At 40.5% G+C, this 16,047-nt stretch overlaps 1 protein-coding gene across 1 annotated transcript in view; it reads right to left on the bottom strand.

Annotated features, from left to right (window-relative positions):
- The window catches only part of MAP3K21 (mitogen-activated protein kinase kinase kinase 21), a 40,791-nt gene extending 24,744 nt beyond the window's left edge, over positions 1–16,047 (bottom strand). Inside the window, exon 1 of the mRNA XM_064158546.1 lies at positions 15,251–16,047. Within this exon, the coding sequence (XP_064014616.1) occupies positions 15,251–15,980 (730 nt within the window). The 5' untranslated portion in view covers positions 15,981–16,047. The remainder of the gene's footprint in view (positions 1–15,250) is intronic.

Here is a 16,047-nt window from a genome sequence, read left to right as displayed (position 1 = left end):
TTTAGTAGAAGCAAGGGAAGTATCAACAGAATTGTACAAAACCTCTCATGAAATACTGTGTGTGACCAGAACTGAACTGAATTTGTTCAACAACAGGAACCTCAACTGAAGCAGATGTAGGACACAGAGGTAGAATAGTTAGGATCCTGCAAAGCCAGAAGAGCTTGTCCTTTTTGCTAGGCTAAACAAAGGCTGAAAGCTACAGAAAGAGCAGTTAGCTGTATCTGGAAACAGGATGCAGACTACAGCACTAGTGCTCTTACCACAAAAGTATTCTTCTTGCTGATCCTTCTCACAGGCATGCTCGCAATTAAACTCAGTTCTAGGTCTGGAGGTACCAGAGTGGGAAGTCATACCAGATTTCAAGATATTGCCTCTTTTCCCCCCATCCCACTCTAGGCTCTCCTCTGGTTTACTCATCAAAAATTCACAACATTCAACATATACCTCCCATCAAACCCCACAGTTCCTAAAACTGTACTGCCGTTAGTCTTTCCTGCTTTCTGCATTACTAGAGTTACAAAATGGAGTATTTTTCTACTAATATTATGGAACACTGCAAGTATTCTGTGGTGTAACAGTATGCAGATAAGATGCTCTGCACACTTTTTAAAAAGCAAAATCTATCACACTGTTGCCCAGGATTTCAGTGCAACTGAGCCTGCTGAGCCAGCTGGTACTTCCTGAGACTGTGTTCATCAGATTTCAAACCAGCCAGTTAACAGCTCTCCACCAAATCACTATTGCACACATACAAGCTGGGTTTGGACAGGAAAGACACAGATTTTACACTTAAAAAGGAAGGACACACAAGTAAATTCACACCCAAATCCTTCTAGTACTCCCTCCTTTTCCTGTTTCATTTCCTTTCCACGACTCCATCTCCAAACTCAGCCCTTTGGCAGAAACATTCCTTTTGAACTACTGAGAGAAAAAAAAAAAAAAAAAAAAAAGAAGTCAACTGCAGTCACTCAGGTTAGTTATGAAGAGACAGGCCAGGCCAAATTTAGATAAAAGATGCCTTCTCTGCTCCATTCTTTTTGTGTGTGCGTGTTTAAGCTTATCTTTTATTGAGGAAGCACACAAATCAGATTCCTGAGATGCGTGCCGCTTCTACCAAATCCAGACAGGTCCAGAACTACACTCTCAATACTACCTTCAGGACTACACTGAAAGTATAGACAGAAGCTAAAAAGCATTAATCCACATTTCAAGCCTTTTGTCTAAATACATAAAGATTATATTTCTTCTGTATTAACTATCTTTAAGCCCCATTTAATAAAACACTTCATCACAAAACCTTCTGGAAATCCATTTATGCAGTTAAAAGAAGTTTTACTTCATAATGCATTCCAGCACTTTCAGGTGACCATTTTCAGTTACCTGAGTAAACAAGGTACTATAAGAGAAGCCAAGTCAAATGACTGAATACCTTTTTAGTACTTTAGATGTACTGAATTCAAGCTCTCTTTTTACTTAAACCCATAATGAAATACTCAGGTCCTTTCTGTCTCTCCTACCCTCTTTATACCTTCTACTATGCCCTTTTTGTTTTGTTTTTACCAAAACATTAAACACCTTTAATTTCCCAGTTGGTTATTTGCTGCCAACTGTTTCTTGCTCCCTTATCTATAGTTTGCTAAAGAGCTGACCAACTTGAGTGCATGGCTATTGAAGTTACTGTCCTCTAAGTAAGACTGCCTAAATGCCCACTACATTTACCACCACTGATAAATTAAATACCAGAAAGAAATAATTTGTGCTATATACTTCTACTTCCAAATAGAAATCATCTGGATAATGCTGATACTGTTGTCCTTCCTTTTGGTCTCCCACCCCCACTCAGCTCCCTCTCTCCAGCCCTTTGCAAGTGAATCTAGTTCCTGTTAATTCGCTAAATCAACATGCAACAAAACTAGCTGAGCAACCTCGTGTCTCTGCCTAGGAATAGGCAGAATACAACCTTATTAAACAACATATATTCAGTTACCTTGTCAATATTAAAAGATCAAATTCCATTTATTTGGATCTCTTGTTTGGCTGAAATTGTGATTAGAAACTAAAATTGTAACACTGCATATAGAAACCATGACCAATTTGTAAACAGCAAATTAACTATCATAGTGAAAACATTACCTTCTGCAATACGTGTAAAAGATGATACACCTGCCTATACAGGACTGCTTCTTCAATACCTTGCTTTTCTCCTACCAGTTCTCAAAACAACAACTGTTATCTTCATCTTTGTAGACAGTATCTCTCAAATTGCAATTATCACACTAGATTAAGTTTAGAGCTCACCATCAACAAAAGAATTTAATCCTTTATAGACTGACTAGATATGCAGGAAGCATGTCTCTGCTTTTTACATCCCTTTTCACAGAATCACAGAACTTTTAGAGGTTGGAATGGGCTTCCAGAGATCATCCAGTCCAACCTCCCTGCCAAGGCACGAGTTAGTTTACCGCTTGCCCTCCAGGGGAACTCAAGAGACTCCTTTCTGTTGAAGCAGAAGACACAATGCAGGGACACTTCCCACTAGAACGGGTCACTCAAGGCTTTAAATATTCTAAAAAGCCTCTTTGTAATTACTCACAAACTAGTATCTCCAGGTTCCCAGAGCAGACATATAAGCGTTTTCACCAGACATATAAGCATTTCTTAAATTTCACACCAAATTTAAAGTAACTCAACAAGAGTTTGTTCTTAAATTTTATGTCTGAAAACACCTATCTTTTAAAAGGGAAAAAAAATCCTACCTCACAGGAGCCAACACACGTTAAAAAAAAAAAGCTGAACAAAGTGTTCCCAATTGTAAAGACTAAACAAGACAAGACTTGATAGAAAAAGGCCTTGATAGCAGAAATTGGCAAACACACATCAACCACAGAAGAAAACACATCCCATAGTGGAATATGTGGCACAAGAAAGCCACTATAGCATGAATATGACAGTCACCTGAGTACCTGGAAGAAAATAAATGAGAAAGAGATTTCAACAGCTTTAACATACCTTGCATCACCATTCTTTGCTTCCCCTTCAATTCTTTAATAACCACTATTAAAGCAACTTTGGGCAAATGAAAACTTGAGAAATAGAAGCAGTTTTAACAAGCTATTGGCAGAGGCTGCAGATGCTGCAAGTTACTTTACTGCATGACATTTATACTTCACTTGCTGTTCAGATTAGTCCTGTAATGCAGAACAGAAGTCTCCACAGTGCCAAAAGAGGAAGTCCCAGAAGTATCATGCATTTACAATAGACATTGAAAGATCATTATTTATCCAGTAAACTCCATAAATGCTGGGTTTAAATATTGCATTGGGAAAAAAAATCTAAAGCAGGCTCTGCACTAAAGATTCACAAGTTCTGATTGATAAAATATTAAGCTTAGTTCTCTTATTTAAATACTACATTTTGGAAAAGTTATCTCATTACAGCAATTCTTCCACAATTTTACAATAATCCAGGAATCAGTCAACGCTAAAACTTAGCTTTAAAACTTGAAACACTATGTGGCACTTTGCAGGAACTTCCAGACCTATTTGAAGTAATTACTTTCTTTATAAGCCTTTCTTCTTTGTTTGGTATTAGAATTCAAAAGGCAGCTATGCAATAAAAACTCTAGGTAGATTAGAAAAACACACTAATAACAACTAGTAATAGTTAGGTTATAAATTGTTCCCAGATATATCCCTTGATATTCTCCAGGTGTCAAACTCTACAAAACAAAGTGGCTGTGCATCCATTCCTTAAAGACCATGACCTTTGTTATGACACAGTGATTTTTTTTTCTTTATTTTTTAAAGGAATTTCATCCAAGTCCAGGAAAAGCAGAACACAAAGCAAACTAAAGCTACCATATCCAAACTGCAAAAGGAGTTTTGGTAATCCAATATATATTGCACCAGGGAAACGCAGCCAAAGTTCATGATCTCAAAAAACAGCATCAAGGCACCGTCCCTGGGGGTCTTCAAGAAAAGACTGGATGAGGCACTTAGTGCCATGGTCTAGTTGATTGGATAGGGCTGGGTGCTAGGTTGGACTGGATGATCTTGGAGGTCTCTTCCAACCTGGTTGATTCTATGATTCTAAGGGGTAAGACCTGACAGAGGTTCCTTCAGAACCAACAATTTACCTATCATTAGTAAAATAAATTTAGCAGGATTTAATTTAAATAACATATAATTTGAATTTAATTTGTACTTCTATGGGTTGGAGCTTTTTTTTTTAATGAGACTACACTAAATCAATTTGATATTTCGAGCTATTCAGGAGAACACACAGTTCCTAAATACATGCAAGCATCTGCATAGTGAACATACTTTTCCTGACTGCAACATATTACACTCAGTATCTCTGTGCATTTGATGATGTGTTGAAATTACAAAAGTTAATTCACAAAAGTATCACTGCAAGAGACTTTAAGAAAGTATGTTATATAGAAGGATGTATGTTGATGTCAATCAAGACTGTAAGAGCTTTTTGTCACTAAAATACTTTTCCAGTGATAGCCCCTCGCTCTCACTACTTGTATTTTCCTCATACTGAGTCTAGCAACGGGGTAGGTTGGAAGACTCAATGGCCAGATAGCTCTGCAGAAAATTAAGCATTCAAATAAAACTGTTTAGAGTAGTTTTATGATGGATCTTTCAATTGATTTAACCCAGACTATGCAAGCAGAGATGAGCAGGTGCAGACAGCGCTTGTGCCTACAGATCAATAGGGAAGCCTCCTCAAATAAGCAGCTGCTAAATGAAACAGAGATCATAGAATCATAGAATCAACCAGGTTGAAAGAGACCTCCAAAATCATCCAGTTCAACCTAGCACCCAGCCCTAGCCAGTCAACTAGACCATGGCACTAAGTGCCTCAGCCAGGCTTTTCTTGAACACCTCCAGGGACAGTGACTCCACCACCTCCCTGGGCAGCATACTCCCATAACAATCACTCTCTCTGTCAAGAACTTCCTCCTAACATCCAACCTAGACCTCCCCTGGCACAATTTGAGACTGTGACCCCTTGTTTTTTTGCTGGTTGCCTGGCAGAAGAGACGACCAAACCCCACCTGGCTACAGCCTCCCCTCAGGTAATTGTAGACAGCAATGAGGTAAGCCCTGAGCATCCTCTTCTCCAGGCTAAACAACTCCAGCTTCCTCAGACTCTCCTCATCAGGCTTGTGTTCCAGGACCCTCAAGAGTTTCTTCACTCTTCTCTGTACATGTTCCAGCATCTCAACACCTCTCTTGAATTGAGGAGCCAAGAATTGGACACAGGACTCAAGGTGTGGCCTGACCAGTGTACTGGCCACACTATTCCTGATCCAGGCCAGGATGCCATTGGCTCTCTTGGCCACCTGGGCACACTGCTGGCTCATGTTCAGCTACTAACTTCCAGTACCCCCAAGTCCCTTTCTTCCTGGCTGCTCTCCAGTCACTCTGTCCCCAGCCTATAGCACTGCTTGGAGTTGCTGTGGCCAAAGTGTAGATCACCTGCAGCATTAAGTCATGCATTTCAGAATTAATAGATCTAAGTCTTTTACCTCTAGTTTTAGTCAGAGATGTGAAGACAGTATCCAGATTCGCTACTTTTTTACATTATAAAATATTCTTTGATAGAATGTCCTACTGAAAAGAGACAGAAAAACAAACTGAAATCAAACCAAAAACCCCTAACCACTTCTGTCCCTTTGAATGTCTACTGCTTTGAATGTAAACAAACTCTGTAAATGCTCAGTTAAATCTAGTCATTGAGGTCCCTCGAAACCTTATCAATTAACATGAACTCCTTTAACAACATCTCTATGAGGAATTTTAATGGGTTATACTCAAAAAATAATTGTAACTTAAATTGTCACTTTCATACAGAATACTGTAAAAAATCTTACTGCTTTAAAACACTTTTTTGCTGAACAATATTTCAAAAACAAACTCAAAATGACACCAAAACCCACAATTTGAGCACTCTTCTAAATAAAATACAGGACTTGGGAGGAAAAACAAACAAACCAGAACAAAATACCCAAAATTCCCTGGGGTAGAGGGATTCCTGCATTCCATCCTTGCAGATTCTCCAGCAGCTCAGGAAGAGCCCCTCAGGACTGTACATTTCCAAGAACTCTATTCTTCTTCAGTAGCAAAGGCAAAACTTTTTGAAAGGAGAGCACTACCAAGTTTGTAGAGTTCTTTCTTGAGAGGGGAAAACTAAAGGGAAAACCTGCTCTTTTGGCTCAATAATTATAATATTCAGTAATGAGTCAAAAAAATACAATTTTTTTCCTTCTTGCATAATACACAAGGAAACAAATGCAATTAGGTTCCGGAAGAACAGCCTCATCTTATCCTAACTGGAAAAGAAAAATCACAAAACTGCCCAAGCATTTAGAACTAAAATATAAACAGTTCAAGGATTTGCTTGCACCATAAGGAACCACAGCAATGAAGTAGTTACTCCTATATTTTCAATAGGGAGAGTTTACTTATCAGCTCCAGGTTAATAGCACACCTGCCGAAACACAGACTTCAGTCACTATGAAGAGAACAAAGCATGATTATACAGCCAACACTGGCATGTCTAGGATTAATTTAACTGGAGCTATGACCCCATGCAATAAAAAGGTTAAACTTGGCAGGAAGCTCCAAGAAGGAAGAATACTTCTGTAGTGACATTATACAAATAAGTGACTTTTCCATCTTATCGTATACAACCCATGACTTTTAAGATGCAGTAAGTGGGTCAAAATTCAAATATCCACTTCCTTTCAGTTCCTGATCTGAGGTAAGCTCTCAGTAACATAATCAAGGTAATGTGATGAAATCATTTTTAAACTGTCAGTCCAGGAACATAAGTTTATGACAGCATTGGTTGTTTTGGTACTACTACTATACAGAGACAAATAATTTCATATGTTTTATCCATTGCTATATTTTATCCATATTTTTATTGTCCTCAATGCCATTATTTTGCCACAAAACCACCCACAAACCCAAACAAACCCAAAGAGCAGAAATAATTTAAAAACTGCTGTCCATTTTAGAAGCATTATTACTGAAGGTCACTGATATTAATTTCAATGATTTAAACTTCATGAAATCATCAAAAATAAAATTCAAGGCCAGAAATCATGCTGCAAACAGCTCTTGCAAATGCTCCCTGGACAAGGCCACTGTGTTTCAGAACTTGAAACAATGAAATATACTTAGCAGAAAGTTTATACTTAGTGATAAGAAAACTTGCAGATTACAGACAAAAAGACATTCTTCTCTAAGGTCAAAGAAACCACAAAACAGCATTCAGCATCCAAACATAGTTCAATGATGTGTTACCTCTTTTATTTTTTTGACGTTGTAGAACTTTTTAATGAACTTTTAATACTTGCTAAAATCATCCAGATTCATGCACTGTGCTCATAGTCCCAACTGGGGGAAAAATACATAATCACTAACAAAGTTATTCTCAAAACTTTTCTGATGCTAGGCTAACGCTATCACTATCCAAATCCCATTGCATTATTTTTGAGTACAACACCTCATTTCACAAGTGCTATAGTCAGCAGTTAAAGGCATTTCTCACTCTTTAGGGGAACGGACAAAATTGCTTATTTCGACAGCTAATAAGAGGTGCTTAGCTCCTTTTTCCAGTGATTTCTATGGAAACAGTTGCTCATTCAGTGCAACTTTCAAAGAAAGGTAGATCTGTGACCATATCTTCAGGGTGACAGCTTTAAAAAAACAACACCTGACAATAATCAAGACAGGTAATGTTTGAGGTCTTCTTCAATGTACAAATATTTCAAATGCTCTGAAGTGCTACACTTCAATTTATAATGCATTACCAAAACAGAACTCCTTTTCAGGAAAGACACTCAGCAAATGTGACATACATGCTAGACTGTAACTCTACACATTGGACATGAAAAGGTCACCAGAAACCTTGTTGAGACATGCTAAGAAAGAGTCATAACAAAACAGGAAAAAAAAAAATCCACAGATGTAAACTAGATTAGTGGGTGTCATATGACAGAGAAAACAAAGATAGGGAGAGGAGAAAGCCATGAAAAAAAAACAACCCAACAACAAATAAGATCCAGAGAAAGACCGAAGTCTCAAGTTGTGCCAGGGGAGGTATAGCCTGGATGTTAGGACGAAGTTCTTAACAGAGTGATTTGTCATTAGAATAGGCTGCCCAGGGAGGTGCTGGAGTCACCATCCCTGGAGGTGCTCAAGACTGGATGAGGCACTTAGTGCCACGGTCTAGCTGATTGGCTAGGGTTGAATAATAGGTTGGACTGGATGATCTTGGAGGTCTCTTTCAACCTGGTTGATTCTATCATTATTCTTGAATTAATAATCCTACCATTAAAGATGCAAAGAGCCTCAACAATAAGTAAGGAACGAATATGGACAAGGCTGGAGAAACATGAAGAAGAATGTCTGTATTAAAAAGCAATTAGAAATACAGGCATTAGAAGTTCTTGGGCTTAAATTAGTTACATTAAGCTACTGTTTCAGTCTAGAATACTGTTTTCAGTATTAAAGACTACATATAAATATACTTGATAACTCCAAGAACATTTGTTCTAAATTAACAAGCTGTCTTTTTCTCCCCATCTGTTAATGTCCAGATTTGAGACATGGAAAAACATCAAATGGTAGAAAATTTAAAATAAAGCAGGTCATGGTGAAATAAATTACTATTGAACTTAAGTCTTCATCTACAAACACAGTAACTGCTGGATGCTCCTCCTCCTCTGGAAGCTTACTGACTCTACAAATATTGTGCTACACAGCAGTAGTTTACAAAATTATTTTGCAAATATTGTATTAAAATAATAAGTTTATAAATACTAATTTTAAATGTGGAAACACGTGCAGATGACACCAAATTGTGCAGAAGTGTTGATCTGCTCAAAGGTAGGAAGGCTCTGCAGAGAGATCTGGACAGGTCAATTTAATGAGCCAAGGTCCGCTGTACGAGGTTCAACAAAGCTGAGTGCTGGGTCCTGTACATGGGTCACACCAATCCCATGCAATGCTACAGGCTTGGGGCAGACTGTGTGGAAAGCAGCCAGGCTGAGAAAGACATGGGAGTGTCTGTATCAAGATTAGTGCAGCCAGCAGGAGTAGGGAGTGATCATGTCCCTGTATTCAGCACTGGTGAGGTCACTCCTCAAATACTGCGTTTAATTTTGGGCCCTTCACAGGTACTGGAGCATGCTCCTAGAGAAGGTCAAGGAAGATGGTGAAGGTTCTAGAGAACAAATCTTATGAGGAGCAGTTGAGGGAACTGGGATTGTTTAGTGTGGAGAAGAGGAGGCTGAGGGGAGACCTTATCACTCTACCACTTCCCAAAAGGAGGTTGCAGTGAGGTGGAAGTCAGTCTCTTCTCCCAGGTAACTGATAGGACAAAAGCAAATGGCTGGGAGAGGTTTTCAATGGATAGTAGGAGAATAGTGAGGCACTGAAACAGGCTTCCCAGGGAGGTGGAGAAGTCACCATTCCTGTAGGTGTTCAACAGATACAGACACATGGGAATCTGGGACATGGTTTAATGGGCATGGTGGTGTTTGGGTTGATGGTCGGACTTGATGATCTTAGAAGTCTACATCCTTCAGCTGGAAATAATTTTCTACAATATTTTAGTGCTAGTTATTTCTACTGCAGATTGAGACAACCATAGCAATTCTTTCTTGAATTCCAGCATGTTTCTGAACACAAAATACATAATTATATACAGTCAAGTATATATATATACAGTGAATACAAAACAGGCATAGCACAAAACATTTCCTTCAGTGAAAGAAAAAAAATACAGTAACTCAAGGCTGCTAAGCTCTTGCTGCTCCCACAGAAACCAACTGGCCTTCAGGATCTTCCTATCTACACATTATGAACATGTATCAAACAATGAAACAAAATACTGGGAGTGATATTTTATGAGACAAAGTAAAATATTTTTCTTATGACATCACTATATTCGAAAGAAAAAGTTACTAGAATTCAGTGGCATGCTAACTTTTAAGACCATAAACATCAATAGAGATGATGCCTCCCAAATTGATAAAATCCTGCAATCTTTCCAGTTTGCATAAGAGTGGTTTGACTTTAGGAATGCTGTGTGGAGAAGCTTATTGAAACTAGAGGTCCTTCCTGCTATACACTTCCAGATGCTTCAGGATGTATAACCAGCTCTTATGCTGTATGCAGCAGCAGCATCTTTACAACAAAACACACGGCAGGGCTAATGCCATCCACAGAGACCAGACAGGAAGCTATTGTACCTGGCACAGTTTCTAGCTTTATGTAATTTAAGTAATTAATAATAGTGCAAAAGCACTTAAGTACCAAGACTTGCTACATGGATACAACATAGAAAAGTATAGCATAAGAATTTCAAGCTGCTGAATAACTTCTGATCCCACTATTTTATCTAACAGTCAAAGTGACACCATGTCTTTAGAGAGATGGTTCCTATGGCTTTGGTGAAAGTCAGTTGTCTTACAGAAGAGGAACTTAAACAGTTCTTCCAGAAAAAAAGAAGTTTTCATTCCTCTCCAGACCTCAGAGAAGCCATTCATCAGAGGCTTAGCAGCTAGTCAGGCAATACAAGCAGTTTCAAACCAATTACTGTATATGCAGCCAACTATAGGAGCTGGCAGGAGTCACACAGTGCTGGACGAGGGCACCCTGAACTTCCAGGCTAAGCTCAGAGGGCACACTGGAAGAGGAAGAGAAGAGAAGGAAGTGGAAGAGGAGAGGCTAAGTTGCACAAACGAAAGTGCCACGAGAAGGAGATTCAGAGTACATGTCCATCGACAAAATAGTACTGGTTTTGTTACAACATCTGAGTAGTAATTGACACAGTGCTATGGACAGAAGAAAACCTCAAGTTTCCTTGCCATTAGAAGACACCTTGAAACTTTAATCTACAGAAAAGTTAGGCTGAAGTCTAAATCTGAAAAAAAGCTGCATCATTTCTCCCTCAAAACTACCAAAGATAACTGTAAGAGAACTTCCCTTCAATTTTTCTTGGTAACTGTACATTAGATAATCCTGAATTTCAAACATTTAATACTGCAAGTCATCCCTACAGCCCTATTTGTGACGTTAGCAAGTCTTCGTTCTTCAGAACAGAGTTCAGACAAATTACACATGCAAGTAATTTAAAAATAAATAAAATCAGTTCAGATAAGCTTAATTCCAGTTTTCATCTCTTCCTTTTCTGAAACAATTAGAGTTGCTAGTTGGAAAAGTTAGAGAGAAAATACTTTTTATGAGTTCTTGAAAGCATCTCCATCTTATTTCAAAAGTGTTCAACAGCACAACTTCAGCAGTTCTGCTGAAAATTACCTGCAAATGCCAAGAACAAGGGTTATTTTGTTCTTGCTTTTCTCAAACTCCAAAAGCAATTAAAAGCAATCAATACAACAGGTCAAACTACACCACACTTCCTTTGAAGGTTTTAAAACCAAATTGTTTCTATTTGCTGACTGCTTTCCATGTGACTAGTTTGAAGAATGTCACATTGAAGTGGCTTGTCCAATTGCAGTATTCTCTTGTATCTCTTATTCCTTCAGATTTCAAGTATTGTTTTCATTAGCACTGTCACATCCACGGTCTTACTTGACAATCCTTGAAACAAGCTGTCCTTGACAATTCCAAAAGGTAATATAAACTCAATGTACTTCAGAGAGCCAAAGACTGCTAAGGACCCTGTGATGTTGGAGGAGCTGAGGAAGGTCACAGCAAAACCACGCTCACGTATCTACAAGTGAGGACAGAATACTTAGCACTGTGTTAGTGCACAGTCTGCACAGAATCTGCACAAAATCAGCTACATGTTTTACCTTGTGCTCATGGATGTTTCTATGCTGTAAGCAAGATATTCTGAATTGTTTGTAACATTTCCTACAAGTACACAGAGCTGCTGTGTTAGAGATAAAGTGCCTTTCTTGCACTTTTTTTCTTTTAAGACAGAAGTTTGAAATCAACCCTAGAAATATAAAACTTTGCTGTCTCTACGTTACACTTCATACTCTGTCTGAACACATAAATAATCTTAGTAATCCTAATAAATTATTAAAAAAAAAAAAATCAGGAAAGGCTTCATTGAGCCTCTAAACAACCAAAGGTCTCAGAATTAATGATGTCCTTGCCCAGAAGAAAGCAATTTGATTGGTCCAGAGTAAAAAAACCCTGCTCTTTGAAAGAGTCATGAAATCAGCTGGGATGTGCTAAGAAGACACTTAGGTAACTGTTGTGTCTTGTCCTCTAGACGAATTTCATTGCAACTTCAATTTTTCATAATTATGTGGTGTACTCAGGACTAAGTCTGCACCTAAGAGATACGTTTTTGAACATTCAACTATTTTCACAGCATTTAAGATACTTGCTTTTCAGTTAAAGTATCAATGAATTCAGAGTTCTTTCACCGTGATAGTTTGAAAAACTTCAAGTTTTCTTTCTATTTTTTTCCTCAGGTTTTAGATAACCTAAAATTAAGGATTAAGAGTTAGACTTTACCTGCTTGATCATAAAGCGTATCTGAGAACATAAGACCTGCTTATGAGGAAGTTATTCTCAAAATAGACCACGTTCCTTTTCAGAGAAACTTCTCACTATGCCAACTAGTTGCACAAGGTTTTTACAAAGTGCCCACATTTTTTATATCAACATTAGAAACCATGGTTACTAGGTTTCATTTTAATTCATACCTAAAGCCAAAAGTGTTCTTCACACCCTTGCTTTGTCTTCTGAATGATCTTTAAATATAAAGCTTGTTTTACATCGACTCCAGAATTGAAGAAACTCTGCTATGACCTCATGGCTCTTTTGGTTGTGGCATCCTCTCTCCAGTCATGTCAATTTGGCACCAGTCAAGTTGCACTAGATGTCTATAGATCCTTCCTTCATTAAATTACTAGGGTAGACAAATAACATGCTTGCCATTTGAGATCCTTGCTTTGCCTATTTCTTGCCAACTACAAGCTGAGATTACAATATTTCAGAATCGAGTATATCAGTGGAAGGAGCTCTCTTCCTCTGGATGGAAAGAGGAATTCCTATCTGCTAGGAAAACAGTTTGGGGATCATTCCTTACTACACCAGAATAAGGCCAGTCATTTTTCTGATCTGTTGTCTAAGGAAGAAAAAAAAATCCTTCATCATGGAAACAACTAAGCTAGCACAAATGGGATACAATCTTACACTATCTGGAGCTGCTTAATGGAGAGCACTGAACCACGACCATTGGCAGTCCATGGAAAGTAGTGATGAGCACTGGAGAAATGGGTGCTGTTAGATTCCCCATCTACAGCTATATGCACTGCTGAACTGCTACTATCCACCCCAAGGAACTTCATCAGTTAACCCTGGCCACTTTCCACTCCCACTGTGTAAGACTGAAAAAGACTATAGTAAAAGAATGACATGAAATCTTTGATGAATGGATGACTTAATAGACGAGGGGATATTGTCATGATCTGCAGCAATTTTAAATCCACATTGCTGAGCTTCGTCACTATTGTATACTTTGCCGCTAGTGAACCACTGTCATCTTGTGTTATCATTTAGTTGGATGATTGAGAGACATAATTATATTAAGTATATTAAGTACTGTGCTCAAAGCTTCACCAAGATTAAGAAACGTGGGGGAGAAAATGGAGCAGCTAAAGTTAAGTGCATGTGCAGCAGGAGTTAGCAATTAAAGCAGTGAACTGGCACGTATGCTGAGCTTATAACCAAAACCATCAAAAAAAAATGTTCTGCTATTATCCACATACAGAGATGATAATGGTAAAACCATTCACAACAGTAACCAACTCAGGTGCTATGCTATATCACAGTTATGAGTAATTTCAGATGTGGACTTTAACATCGTCCCAGGAGTCTATCATACAGCAACGCGCCTTAAGGAGAGCCACATTAAATGCCCAGTAAAGCAGCTCACTCTGAACACAGTATCAAACTAGGAAGGCACAAGATGCCTACAGACAACATGCTTGCAATTAAGGTGTTGGCCATAACCGTAAAGATGCATTCCAAGAGTTCACTGTCTTGCTCTACAATTTGAACCACAAATGCAGATGAACTACGTCCTTTCTTTATCAAGCAAATAGTGAAAGTATTCTCAGGAACAGTCCCATGACTGAGTCTTGTCTTAACAACCCATGCATGATGACCTTCAAGACACAATGCAAAGGCCTTTTAAACGAAGTGTTTCAAACCTGAATGAAGCTTTATTTAATTTCTACTGGACTACCCAAGGACTCTTAACCAGAAAAACAAAGTAACATACTGGTACACATTTAGCACATTCAGAACAAAAAGGAAAAAGTCAGGACTGCTTCAGACATCTAAGAAGGCACATAGATTTCCACTTTCAGGTCATCACTTCAAAATTCAACCATAACATAAAGTCACAAACACTTCTATTTCGGTAAGCCATCCTCCCAACACCACAACTGCCAAAGACTTAGATACTTTTGTATCACCCGACAGACCAAGGATCCATTTAGTATTAACTAAGCAACTCTCTCAGTCTTTAAGGTGTTTTTGTCCACGTCAACGGCTGAAAGCAAATATGGCAAGTGCACAAGATTTTCTACTAGTTTCAAGCTACTTTTCTGTTTCAGTGCTCTTTAAGTCAGTGAATTCTAGCAATTCTAAATACATACTGTGAAAAAGGGAAACAGCACTCAGCGGTGAAAGAAAAGTGATACCTTTTCTTCACAAGGAATCTTAGGACTAAAACAACACATCAAGAGTAAAAGTATTCTTGTGTATTTGTAATTGGAGCTGTGTGCAGGATTTTATTATGCTTTACTTTTTTCGTAAGCCCCCTTCCGAGAGGGCAGGACTTCATACGCCTTGCAGGTAAACCCTCTTCTCCCTACCTTTCCACAACGAGCTCATATTCAGCTCACAGCCACAGCAACAAACTTGCCGCCAGCCCAAAGGTCCTGGTAGAAGGCGTCCAAGCTGCCTAAACAGCGACACTTATTTCCCGGTAAAACCGGACTCTCGGACCATGCCAGTCCAGGCCCGCCGCCGGGCCGCCCCCGCGCCACGCTACGGCAGCGGCCAGCGCCCCCGCGCCTGGTTCCCTCGCCGAGAAGCCCAGCCGAGGGGCTGCCGGCGCGCTTACGGCCCGGTCACGGCAGAGGGCCACGGACCCTCTCACTGCTGTCCCACCGCCCGCAGCTGCCCGAAAGCCCTTCCTGACCTCCCTCCGTTTCTCAGTAGGAACTCACTGTTGCTTGACTTTAGGTCGCGGTGTAGAATGGAGACGACGGCCTCGTCGTGCAGGTAGAGCATGCCGCGGGCGATCTGCACCGCCCAGTTCACCAGGATGTGGGGAGGGATGCGGCGGCCCCCCCGGGTGGACCCGACACCGGGGGCGGCAGCGGCCAGGGCCCTGTTGAGAGAGCCGCCGCGGGCGAACTCCATGACGAGGCAGAGGTTAGGCTCCCGTAGGCAGACACCATGCAAGGCAATGATGTTGGGATGCCGCAGCATGGAGAAGAGTTTGGCCTCCTGACGCACACTCTCTGCCGTGGCCGTGATGTCCTCGTCGGGGTCCTGTCGCGCAGCTTTCACGGCCACCTCGCGGCCCTGCCAGGTGGCTCGATACACCTTTCCGAAGCCCCCAACACCGATGATCTCCTGCAACTCCAGGTGCTGGAAGTCGATTTCCGTCAGGCTCCCCGCGGGATCCTCCCGCCCGCCGCCGCCCCCCGCCGCCCCGCCGCGGGGCTGGCGAGTCACGTAGTTGGCGGGGAAGATGCCGAGGCGGTGGTGAATCTTCCCCGCCCACCAGCCGTCGTCGCCGGACACGGCCGCGTCCTGCGACAGTACCTCCACCACGTCCCCTCGCCGCAGGCTCAGCTCGTCCTCGCCGCTCGCCTCGTAGTCGTACAACGCCGTCCACAGTGGACATGGACTCCTGCCGGCGGCCGCCGCCCCGGCGCCCGGCAGAGTCATGGCAGCAACCTCAGCCCCGGCGGTCGCCAGCGCCGCCGACGCGGGAGCGCCTTCCCAGCCGCATCCT

The sequence above is a fragment of the Pogoniulus pusillus genome, chromosome 18 (genome assembly GCF_015220805.1).
Source record: "Pogoniulus pusillus isolate bPogPus1 chromosome 18, bPogPus1.pri, whole genome shotgun sequence".
Lineage (NCBI taxonomy): Eukaryota > Metazoa > Chordata > Aves > Piciformes > Lybiidae > Pogoniulus > Pogoniulus pusillus.
Note: the sequence above shows the minus strand (reverse complement) of the source record. Positions and strands in the feature narration are given on the sequence as shown.